Source organism: Bos javanicus, chromosome 16 (genome assembly GCF_032452875.1).
Source record: "Bos javanicus breed banteng chromosome 16, ARS-OSU_banteng_1.0, whole genome shotgun sequence".
In the NCBI taxonomy this organism is placed as follows: domain Eukaryota; kingdom Metazoa; phylum Chordata; class Mammalia; order Artiodactyla; family Bovidae; genus Bos; species Bos javanicus.
In genome coordinates this window covers 67,682,421-67,695,403 of record NC_083883.1, presented here as the reverse complement: position 1 = coordinate 67,695,403, position 12,983 = coordinate 67,682,421, and the positions used below count along the sequence as shown (strand labels likewise).

The following is a 12,983-nucleotide window of genomic DNA, read 5'->3' as shown; positions in this document are numbered from 1 at the left end:
TTTTCTACAATCTTGGAGGGGTTGAGGATATCATTCCCTTTTCGCCAAGCTATTTCACTCCTCTAGAGCTAGACTGCAAGGAGATCCAACCAGTCCATTCTGAAGGAGAACAGCCCTGGGATTTCTTTGGAAGGAATGATGCTAAAGCTGAAATTCCAGTACGTTGGCCACCTCGTGCGAAGAGTTGACTCATTGGAAAAGACTCTGATGCTGGGAGGGATTGGGGGCAGGAGGAGAAGGGGAAGACAGAGGATGAGATGGCTGGATGGCATCACTGACTCAATGGACGAGAGTCTGAGTGAACTCCAGGAGTTGGTGATGGACAGGGAGGCCTGGCGTGCTGTGATTCATGGGGTCGCAAAGAGTCAGACACGACTAAGCGACTGAACTGAACTGAACTGAACTGAGAGCTAGATGACTCTAAAAGAATGTTGGGTTAACAAAAAAATATACATGCAGGGAAGAGGGAAAAGCAAAACTAGAAAATGTTGAGAAGTCAAACTCTGTACTTTGTATATTTCTAAAAAACAAGAATTCTGTATCTGATCACCCCCTTCATTTGGGCCTTATATTAGGTTGGCCAAAAAGTTCATTTGAGTTTTTCTGAACACTGGTAGATGGGTTGGCCAACCCAGTATTTCTAAAAGCATTTCTTGTATCTTACACTCTGCTGATAGATTTAGAGACCTTACACCCCGAGATTCCAATCTTATTTCCAAAGCACTTCTCTCAGTAACCACAGGGTTTAGTCATGGTTCAAACACATCTTGCTGTGCCCCAGACAGATTCTACAGTGATCTTTGTGACCATATTCAGCTTTGTTGATTCTACCCAAAGGGCATAATCACCAAGAATGAAGAGTGTTCACCAGAAAGCCCAAGGGCATGGGGATCATAAAAGATCCCAAGAGGGAAAACATTTAGTTTATACAAAACAAAATACTAAGCTTAGAGGGACATGATTTTCATTTAAAGAACTAAGACGGTAGAACTAAAATGTTCTGTGTTACTTTATTCAAAATAAAAAATGCACTTTCTTTATAGTTCTTAACCTTTAAAAAAAAAAGTTTTGGCTTGAAAATCATCATGCATAAATCATATTTTATAAATTTAAGTGATGCAACCATATGACTTATCTGTTAAAATTAAGCTGCTGGGTTCTTTCTCGTATGAAACAAGCTCTGCTTTATTTCATGTGTTAACCATAACTGTGTAATTTTATTTTTCAAGAAGCATGAGATGGAGAGACGAAGAAGGGAGGACCAAACTCCTTGAGGAATTCGACTGAAGTTGTCATGCGCATGCTGTATCATTCCCATTGTGACTGATGTTTATTTGTAGTTCATGCTTTGTTCTTATACACAAAGGAGTCACTGCTAGTGAATTTAAAAAAAAAAAAGAAGGAAGAGGACAATCTGCTACCTTTTCTGTCATCAACATTTCCAAATCATGATCGAAAGCCAAAGTCTAATTTTCGGCCTTCAGATGTTAATACTTAGGAATTTGCTGTCCAAATGGATGACTCCTGATTGGAAAATGTTTGGCAAACAGATGAGAGACACTGAAGCTTATAGTCTCTGAAATCAAACAACCTGGGTTCAAACAACCAGGCCGTCCCTCCATAGCTCTTGAGCTGGTCAATTTGCTTAGACATTTTTAAGTTTCCATTTCCTTACCTTTGTAGTGGGGAAAATTATAGTATATTCCTCTTAAGATTGTTAGAAGGGTTTAATGATATAATGCATACACACACACACACATATATATATTCACTGTTCTTAGCATGCTGCTGCTGCTGCTAAGTCACTTCAGTCATGTCCAACTCTGTGTGACCCCATAGACGGCAGCCCACCAGGCTCCCCCGTCCCTGGGATTCTCCAGGCAAGAACACTGGAGTGGGTTGCCATTTCCTTCTCCAATGCATGAAAGTGAAAAGTGAAAGGGAAGTCGCTCAGCCGTGTCCAGCTCCTAGCGACCCCATGGACTGCAGCCCACCAGGCTCCTCTGCCCATGGGATTCTCCAGGTAGAAGTACTGGAGTGGGGTGTTCTTAGCATAGTGCATGGTAAACAGAAAAAAAACTTAGTAGGGTTTAATGATATAATGCATACATATATATATATATACATAGACACACACACACACATATATATACACACTGTTCTTAGTACAGTGCTTGGTAAATAGGAAAAAAAAACTTGGTAAATGTTAACTACATTACATTAATAATATGAAATGCTAACTCTAATTTTGCCATTCTGACAAATATTTCCACTAACTGTTTCAAAGCTGTGAGCATGACAAAATTCCAGGTCAATTTCAAAACAAACTTGTCTATCAGAGCCAGGATGCTTACTTACAGCCAACATCCAGAGTTATCCTGCCAGTTGCTCTTCCAGCATCATTGACAGCAACACACGTATAATCACCAGCATCCAAATCTTGAGTTTCTTGAATCTTCAAAAGTCCCAAGAGAGGGTCAATAATGAGGAATGTTGAGGGCTTCAGCTCAAGATCCCCTAAGTAAGAATGACGGGGAGAATGATACACAGTTGAGGGTTTCAATAGTTTGCTATTGATCTGACGGCAAAACTTCTGAAAAAAACTGATGGTAAAGTTTTTAAATCCAAGTGTCTGGCACAACATAGACACTTAAACAATGCTTATGCAATGAATGAAGGAAATGTTTCTTGGTAATGAGCTGATTTAGGACTATATAATTCCACAGGCAAACCTATAACCAAAAAATCAGGCTCTAAATGAATTATGTGCATATATTTCCTACTGTATGTGTGCCTAAATGAGAACAAACTCTTTGAAGCTATGTTGGGAGATTAAGAAAGAGTGGAAGCTATCACTGCAGCTGTGAAAATAGAAAAGGAAGATGAAGATGGAAACAAAATTTCTACCATCTTTGTAACAGGATGAATTTCAATTACCCAGGAAATACTTTGGAGACTATGGGTGTTCTTAGTTTGGTTAAATGCCGAGGTTTCTGGTTTGCTTAATGTTCTCAGTCAGGTTTTGTCCTGTGAGAGGTTTAAGCTGCTTGAGGGGATTCTAAGAATGGCTAAGGAACCACAGCTGGCTAGAGAGCATAGGAAGGAGCTTGTTGAAAGAAAAAGAATGGATGGAGAACTCCTGGAGAGGACTGTTATTATATTAATCTCCCAGGATACCTCTACTAAATCTGTATTATACATCAAAGTTTTTTAAGTCAGAGTTACAGGGTTTGGGGAAGAAGCAGGTAGGGAATAAATGAGTGGAGAATGCAACCAGATAATGAGTTTGACCTCAGTGTGAGGGTAGAATAACCCAAGAAAGATGACTTATGTCTGGGTTGCCTATCCCTGCAACACCTCAGATCCTCTGAGAACCATTTCTATTTGAAGGCAGGCAATGCCTCAACAAATCTGTAAGCTGAGTCAGCCTATCCTTAGGCTTCCTTTCCTCCAGGGTTTCTCCTTACCTAAGAATGAAATTAACCGGATGACAAGTATAAAAAAAAATACCTAGTACTGGAGACCCGGGTTTGATCCCTGGGTCGGCAAGATCTTCAGGAGAAGGGAACAGCAACCCACCCCAGTATTCTTGCCTGGAGAATTTCAGGGACAGAGGAGCCTGACAGGCTACAATCCATGGGATTGCAAAGAGCTGGGCACAAGTAAGCGACAAACACTTACTGATGTTTACATGACAGCTTAGTGTTCCTACCTCTTTTGCTTCTTTTTTGTAAAGGGCGATGTAAAACTTTTTGTGGGGATCCTAAAAAATTTCCAGGAGGTTTAAAGGCCATTGCTCTTAGGGTTTCACAGCATGCCAGATGTCAAGTCTGAAGAAGTATTCTCCAAAATGCCATTTACTGGCTTAGCCATGTGTCTTGGGACTGAAGACTGCAGAAGTAACTCCCTTAGCTTTTTAAACTAATTTTTATTGGAGTACAACTGATTTACAATGTTGTGTTAGTTTCTGCTGTACAGCAAAGTGAATCAGTTACACATACACACACAGCCACTCTTTTTCAAATTCCTTTCCCATAAAGGTCATTACAGAGTATTGAAAAAGGCTCCCTGTGCTATACAGAAGGTTATTAGTTACCGATTTTACTAATATATACACATATTAATAGTAGTACATATATGTCAATCCTAATCTCCCAATTTATGCCATCCCTCTGTTTCCCCCTTGGTAACCATAAGCTTGTATTCTACATCTGTGTCCCTTAGCTTTTAACAGGCTAAAACCCTAGAGCTAGTAATTCTCTAGAACACTATACAAAGCAACAACCAACAGACTTAGGGTGACAAACAAATTCTCATTTTGTTTTTATAATTTGAGGAGGAGATGAGGTCAAAGAAGCCATAAATATCAAAACAAAAAAATTACATTAGCAACTGTGAGTGCCAAAAATAAAGTATTTTTCAGCATTCCAACATTTAAAACCTCAATCATCCTTTTAAGCTGGCTACTGCACACCATGCGAGAATGAGAGAAGCAGCTAAAGCCTTGTCTATGTGCGTCTGGGAAATTTTCATAAGTAAAAGCAGATGATGTTGACATAAACCTTCCTCCCACTAGGGGAGGATGCAATGTGACCAAGCTGTTCATCAAGCATTAAAATGTTTGGACTAAAACGCATTTAGAGTTTTGCATTTTACTTCTCCCTTAGTTTTTTCTATATATGTCAGAGGACATAACAGGATGAAATAAGACCTTTTTGCTAGCACTTTTTTCTAAATAAAAGTATTTTAAAAACAGCAGTAATGAAACAAAATATAAATTGGAAAACACTGGTTATATCAGGTTTACATACTGATCATATTTTGATAATCTCTCTTGATTTCTACTGAACAATTAGCAATCAAAGTATTGCTATAAAGCCATAAAGAAATACAGAACTTTGAGATGAAGATGATTGGGGGAGTAAATCTTTAATTTTAATATTAGATAAGATTAGAAGAATATTTACATACATTATAGTATATAAATTTTGCTGACATTCTAGGATTTAAAACAATCATTATCCACTAAGGAGGATACTTTCTGCTTTAGTTTAAATTAGATTTTGGCATCTATGGACATAAAGACTAATAGATAATTTATCCATGACATAAGATCCTTTAAACTGTTGAAAGTTCTTTATTGGTTCTCAAAAATGTTTGTCTCAAGACTCTTTTTTACACTCTAAAAAATTATCAGGGACTTTAAAGAGTTTTTGTTTATGTAGATTATATTTATCTGTACTAAGGACATGGCAACCCACTCCAGTATTCTTGCCTGGAGAATCTCAGGGACAGAGGAGCCTGGTGGGCTGCGGTCTATGGGGTCACACAGAGTTGGACACGACTGAAGCGACTTAGCAGCAGCAGCATTTTAGAAAAGAAACTGAAAAGTTTAAAAGCATATGCACTTATTTTCTAGTAACTCATGACATTTTAACATAAATCTATCCTATAAAAAATAATATTTCTCTGAACTAGAGAAATTTTGTGAGAAAAGTTGCATTGTTTCACATTTTTGCAAATCTCTAGACTGTCTAGCTTAAAAGAAGACTGTTGAGTGTTCTTTTTTGCTTCTGCATTCACTCTACTGGATATCACATGTTACACAGCTCCTAAAACTTCACGAATCACTCATAAGACAATGAGTGTGAAAGAGTCAAATAACAATTTGGTATCATCAGGAAAATAATTTTGATCTCATGGACCTGGAAAGAGTTGGTGGGAACCTCCAGGGATTCCCAACTATAATAACCACCAATCTAAAGAAACCCAATTTCTTTACCATTTTGCCACAAATACTCTTCATACAATATTTTAATAGTGTCCTTGATTCTTTCTTTGAACCCATCTTATGTTGCTCGTTTCTAATATCTAAAATTTTGGTGGGCATTTGTATGTGTGAGATTCCTTTTCTCGAATGGTCTGAATGAAATACCACTTATTAAAGAATGGTGGCTGCCAAAGGCTGCAGGGCAGGGGAAATGGGAAGTCATTGTTCAACAGGCTTAAAGTTTCAGTCCCACAAGATGAATGAGTTCTAGAGATCCACTGTACAACTGTGCAGAGAGTTAACAATGCTGTAACGTCTGTTTAAAAAACAAACTGTTACTTTATTCAATCAGAACTGCCTGGGGGGAAAAAAAGGCATGATCAAAAGGTTATTCTTATGGTTAGGGAAAGAACTAATCTATTACCTGTAGTTTCCCAAATGAGGGATTTTCCTAATTTTGCTGGTGTCTCATTCCAGCAGAGATGGACAAGAAAGGTCCAGCTGCCCCCCACCCCTTTCTTTTTTCAAGCCAGTTTGCAAATAAACTGGTTTGTCTTCTGGCTTTTCTCTTTATGATCCAGACTCTGCCTAAGGGATAAATTGCCTGCCTGTGACTGGGAGAGCCAGTGATCCTGGGGCTCAGGGCAGCTGTGTGTGTTGCTGCTCAACAAAATGCAGGTCCTGCATAATCATCTGTCAGTGTTTAATGCCCACATGCTAGCTCTGCTGGTGCATAATTTGAACAGAGAAATGAGATAGGATTTACTTGGCCCATTGAACTCCAATGTCTCTAGTCGAGAAGAGAAACAAATGCATAGTTAATTCTAGAATCTTCCATGTGGTGGCTGGCTGGTTCCCTAACTCCTCATTTAGATCCCAAGGTATCTGTGGGGCCAAAACTGACATACAAAGTTATTCAGGAGAGTAGCCCCAATCTGAGAGCATAAAAGACTCTTTCTGTGACTCAGCTCTACACAGGCAGAGAAATCACCAGGTTCTATTAGTTTTTAAAACATTTTTATTTTTAATATAAACTCCTGATGACAATTAAAAAAGAGAACTACCTCTATAACACATTTTTTCTGGATTTCTTTAAGATGAGAGTTTGAAACTATTATCTATTTCATTTGAAAGTTAAAGATTTAAGCATTTCAAATCAGGGAAATTCATTTTTGTTGACTGAAATAGAACTGAAACCTAATTAAGAAGCAAATCCACAAATGCTTTCTTATCAGAGAAAACACAAAGACTTAAAAATCATTTAACAAGGAAAACTATGAAAAATGACATTATCTCCTTGTTTCCCTCCCTGTTTCTGATTTATGTTATTGAAAGTATTTGCTTTCTGCATAAAGCTTCATGTTCTTTTTCACCTCATGTTCCCCAAGAGTTTGAACCCGAGGTGAATTCACAATTTTGTGATTATGACATCAACCTGTTGCTATGGGAATGTCTGTGATTTAACAAACAGAATCATAACAATAGTGCTTTGTACTATTTAGCATTTTTCATCTGAAGATTAAAGAGTATTTTGCAAACAGCATCTCAATAATCCTAGCAACCTCCCCTCTCAGGGTGTTTGTGGGGATTTTTCTTTCTCATAGACTGGAAAAACTGAGAGAAACAGGAGCGGGACACTCTGCAGAGATAGCCACTGTCAGCATCTGAGCCTGGACCAGGGCCCAAGGGCATTTTCACCAGGGACAAGCAGCACATTATTATTATTTTATTATAGAATCACAGAGGCAGAACCTTTATGTCACAAACAGGGGCAGATCATTTCTATACTTGACATAAACATCTACCACGCATGATAAAGCTGACCACAAAATACATTTGTCTTTAAATCACAAATGGTATTCAATTGTAAGCTTTAACACGAGTCTTTATTTGAGCACTTTATAGAAAAGTAATCTGCAGAATCTAGGAAACTTCCTAATTGTGAGAGCCTAAGCAAAGTGAACTGAAATCAGAGAAGCTATTTTAAACATGAACTGAGTATTCCTGGACAATTTTCTACAGGAAACAATCCTAAACTAACAAAGAGAATGTTCAGCTGGATTAGCAGAGGAGAAGTTTTCCTGCTTTGATTTTCACGGTTCTATAATCCACACCAGATGCCAAATGCTGAAATTCAGAGTGCAGCATGTTGAACTGCCGTCTCTAGTGAGACCATAAACACATTTTATGGGGCTGCTAAGTCACACACCAAAACAAATTTTTAACAAATTATTTTTATCCAAAAGAGAGAGCAATACTAAGTGAATCAGACATGAACATACTTAAGAAATGTACCTTTGAACCATTTAACTTGAGGTGGAGGAACACCAGAGGTTTTACATTCCATAACTGTTGTATCTCCCAGGGCAACCAAGAGCTCACTCTGAACTACAATCAACTTCGGGGCTTCTGAAAACAACAAACATGCAAACAGTTAAAGCCTAGCACAATGCCACGTGCACCTTGTTTATGTTTACTAAATGAAGCCATTAAAAAAAACAATCATTATTTATGTGCCTGTGGCCATCTCAGTATTTATAATAAATAGAAATAAACTCTTCTAATGTATATGCACAATGATGTGTGTGATAAAAGATCATCTATAAAAACCAAAAGAATATCAGGCGAAAATAATTCTGCTAAAACAGAGTCCAAAAATTTAGGATATTAATTGATGCACATTTTCTCCGAGATACACATTTTGAAATGTGCACAACTGATGCGTATTTCAATTAATTGATGTGCATTTTCTATGTGACTTTAAGGATATTCATGTCTTATCTACAGAGACAGTTGTTCTTTAAGGTTAAACTTTTTTTGGAGTTCCTCTCTGTAGCTCAGATGGTAAAGAATCTGCCCACAATGGGGGAAACCTAGGTTTAATCCTTGGGTTGGGAAGGTCCCCTGGAAAAGGAAATGGCAACCCACTCCAGTATTCTTGCCTAGAGAATTCCATGGACAGAAGAGCTTGGGGAGCTATAGTCTATGGGATCAAAGAGAGTAGGACATGACTGAGTGACTAATGCTTACTTAAGGCTAAACTTCGCACCTATAAAAAGCAGTCTCCCACTTTTGAGTCTGTTTTCCCCTTTGATGTTAAATGCAGACATCCTCTAAGTTTCTTTCCTTAGCTCTCTTTAATTCACCCCTTTGCCTAATGCTTCCATTTACACACCCATTTTTTTAAATGAATTGAACATTTTAGGTCTTTCCAACTTCAACTGAGGTAGTTTTAAACAAAGCCAAGAGTTAACTTCTCAAAGATCATGTTACTACCTGGCTAGAAAACTTCAGTGATTGCATTTCATAATTTCCTAGTCTGGCTTTCGAAACTCATATTGGTTCATGGCTTTTTCTTGAATTTCACCCCCTTTACACTTTCTGACTTGCCACAGGTATGGAGCCACACTTGTTTCAAAACATGCCCTATTTTCTCCATCTTCCTACTTTTGCTAAAGTTGTTTCCTCTGCCTGACACCCTTCGTCACAACTCTTTAAATCCCACTCAGTCTTCTAGACTGAGCTTAAATCCTGTCTCCTTTGAGAAATGCTTGCAAATTCCCCGTCTGGAATTATTACTCTTCCCTCTGCCAGCCTCCCACGTTAGTGCTTATGTGTCTTCCTTATTATATTTCTTTATGTATATCTACTTTCATTATTCACACTCTTGAAAAATAAGGGCCTCATGATGTACTTTTTTTTTTAAATTTTACACTCCATAATCTCTAGCATAGCATTTTACATACTTTGAGTGATTAATAAGTTAAATAAATGGGTGGAATATTTTGGTTTCTTTGTGAATGAACCAAAATTCATTTCTGCAATGCAAATCCTATTCCCAACTGTCTGGTCTCTCTCCACATGGGTGTTCTGTGATTGATTTTCATTGTCATCTCTAAATCTAAGCCCATTTTCCCTTCAAAAACTTATTCACCACCTGCCTTTCTAATTTGTACAAATGAAACCACTCTTCCCAGGCTTTTAGGTGAGTATTTAACTTTTGTTACCTCCCTCATCTATACATACCCTCTATAATTCTCAGTCTTTATTATGACTCTTTTATACTCCTTCCTCTCCACATACCTTACTATGAACTATGGTAAATAAAAATGAGAGAAAGAGTGAATTTCTAGTCACTAATTATTTACAATTTACAAACTGAGATTGAGTATGTAATGCCCATGTCCTTTCTCTGTCTAAGAAACATCAAATTAAAAGAAATATTCTATTATATATTATTAGAATATTTGATTATGTATTATAATAGATTAGATTACATTTACATGTTAGAATGTATATATTCTAATAATTATGTGATATTATAGAATAGTTGTCATGATATTATTTATTATTATAAGAAAAATAAAATATTTATCTTCAATAAATACTTGAGTTTGGAGAGGAAAAACTGAAGATGAAAACCAAAAATAATATCTAGATAGTGACAGGAATGTTATAAATATTTAATTATAATATAAATGTTATAAACAATTTCATATACATGCATTTACGTATGAATATATAAATTCAAACATACATGGACGTAAGTGGAAAATGTAAAACAAAAGTTGAGGTAAACTAGGAAAAATATAGAATCTGTTGATTTGTAAGTAAAATATTACAAAGTACAAATCAACCATGGAAGGACAGAACTCTATGGGCAATCAGAAACTCTTCCATAATCTGGAATCTTCCTTGATTTCTGTTGACTAATGAAGCTATTCATTTCCTGAACTTTTAACTTAAATTAGTTAAAATATTTGCTTTAATCAGTGTGTGAGACAAATAAAAAATTATACAACTGGATATGACTCATTCCAATATTAATTTGCACTTTTACATTACTTGATATGATATTCATCCTATTTGAACTGGCTTTTAAACTGATTATACTTGCCAATGTATCTGAGGGTAGAAGTCTGTTTATCCATTCCAGCTGAATTACTTGCCAGGCAACCATAGATCCCTGCATCTTTGGGAACTGCATTTTTGATAAATAAGTTACCTTCTGAGGTCATCCTATACCTATAGACAAAAAGAAAATAAAATTGAAAATAGTAATAGGATCAAGGAACTATAGCAACTTCCTTCAAATATCTTCAAATACGTTAGAGTTATGCCTTTGGTGCTGATTGCAAAAACAATTAATAGCATCACTATGTAAGACGAAACATTGTAATAGTAACAATATATGTGTGTGTGTTAAGTCGCTTCAGTCGTGTCCGACTTTTGCGACCCCATGGACTGTAGCCCGGCCAGGCTCCTCTCTCCCTGGGATTCTTCAGGCAAGAATACTGTAGTGGTTGCCATTTCCTTCTCCAGAATAATAACAATAGGTTCCACATATCTAATAATTGCCATGTGCCAAGGCTGATCTAGCAGCTTTACATTTATTCATGTTTTAAATGTTCCTAACAATCCAATGCAGAGAAGGCAATGACACCCCGCTCCAGTACTCTTGCCTGGAAAATCCCTTGGACGGAGGAGCCTGGAAGACTGCAGTCCATGGGGTTGCTGAGGGTCGGACACGACTGAGCGACTTCACTTTCACTTTTCCCTTTCATGCATTGGAGAAGGAAATGGCAACCCACTCCAGTGTTCTTGCCTGGAGAATCCCAGGGACGGGGAGCCTGGTGGGCTGCCGTCTACGGGGTCACACAGAGTCGGACACGACTGAAGTGACTTAGCAGCAGCAGCAACAATCCAATGAGTTAGATATTACTATTCTATCTGTTATACAGATGAGCAAAGAGGTTATACAAATTGCCCCAAGTCAGTGTCAGTAAAGGGAAGAAGCGAAGTTTGCACCCAGGCAATCTTGCTCTGTGTGAACTTCTAAGCTAAACAGTTCCTCAAAATGAAAACCTGAGAGATGCAATGCCTCATGTCTCAAGTGAGTCCCTGAAGAGACCAGGAATAGAATTTGGCTCACAGCTAAGATCGTCTTCTCATGACAAACCCAGAGTAATGGGGAGCCTGATGGCTGGAAACTTCACTGTTTATGTCCCAAGTGTTTATTACTTTCTTTGAACATGAGAGGATTCATTTTCTTTTAAAAGCATCCAGCAGAATAAAATACTACAATTAGAAATGTAGTATGAGAGGCAACGGTGAACATGAGTTATGAAGAAAGTCTGCATACACTTTAATTAGAGCTACTATTCCATCCTTTGCTTCTGCCTCTCTCTCCTGTCAAATCCCAGGACCAAGCCTTTAGTGGATGGGTTAAATGCACATCAATTTACCCACAGAAAGTTTATTATCCCCATTCCAATTATTCATGGGCTTCCGAGGTGGTGCTAGTGGTAAAGAACGTGCCTGCCAATACAGGAGACGTAGGAGATGCCAGTTCAATTCCTGGGTCAGGAAGATCCCCTGGAGGAAGGGCATGGCAAACCACTCCAGTATTCCTGCCTAAAGAATCCCATTGGCAGAGGATCCTGGAGGGTTACAATCCATAGGGTCACAGAGTGTCAGACACAACCGAAGTGACTTAGCACACGATTATTCATGGTAAATCAACTGTTACAGTGTTCTGTTTACAAAGCAAAGTAAGGAAATACTCAGTTCTAGCTGTTGAATTCAACACTCAAGAACTTCAGACTCTAGACATCCATCATTTATTACTTTATGGACATTTCCTGGCCTATTGAGAAAATCTAAAGCTGCAGATTTGTGTCAAACTTCCCTTAACCCCAGAGATTTAGTCAGATTAGTTCTGACCAGAAATTTCATCAACTCCTCTTATTCAGTAAAAACAAAGAACATGATACAAACCCAGTACCTGTGTGAACCCATGATAAACACATCATTCACGGTCCAGGCGATCTTTGGTTTGGGATAACCTGTTGCAGAACACATGATGGAGACCTCAGATCCAGCTGTGAAGGACTGATTCTTAGGCATCACAGTGACTTTGGGCGGTTCTACAGATAAAAAGAAAACACACAGCGTGAAATGCCAATGATGTCAGGAGCTTCCTCTATTAGCAGATTTGCAGACTTATCACTACCACACCTTTACTTTATAACATTTTTTTATTTTGCACTTCCAGGAATTTGTTTATAAACAATAACAAAAAAGCTGCAGTTACTCAGCAGACGTACTCCCCAAGGCGGGCAAGGAATGCAGACCCTGTCTTCCAGCTTTCGGCAGTTGTATGAGACCAGGGTCTGCTCTCCTCGCTTCCCCAGAGTCCCTCCTCTTCATGAAA

At 37.9% G+C, this 12,983-nt stretch overlaps 1 protein-coding gene across 3 annotated transcripts in view; it reads right to left on the bottom strand.

Moving 5' to 3' along the window:
* Positions 1–12,983, bottom strand: part of HMCN1 (hemicentin 1) — a 539,309-nt gene that overhangs the window by 274,733 nt on the left and 251,593 nt on the right. For all 3 annotated transcript variants that reach the window (XM_061383493.1, XM_061383492.1, XM_061383494.1), the window contains exons 12-15: positions 12,555–12,696; positions 10,668–10,795; positions 8,066–8,179; positions 2,359–2,517 (exon numbers count right to left, since the gene is read on the bottom strand). In XM_061383493.1, coding sequence (XP_061239477.1) covers positions 2,359–2,517; positions 8,066–8,179; positions 10,668–10,795; positions 12,555–12,696 — 543 coding nt within the window. The remainder of the gene's footprint in view (positions 1–2,358; positions 2,518–8,065; positions 8,180–10,667; positions 10,796–12,554; positions 12,697–12,983) is intronic.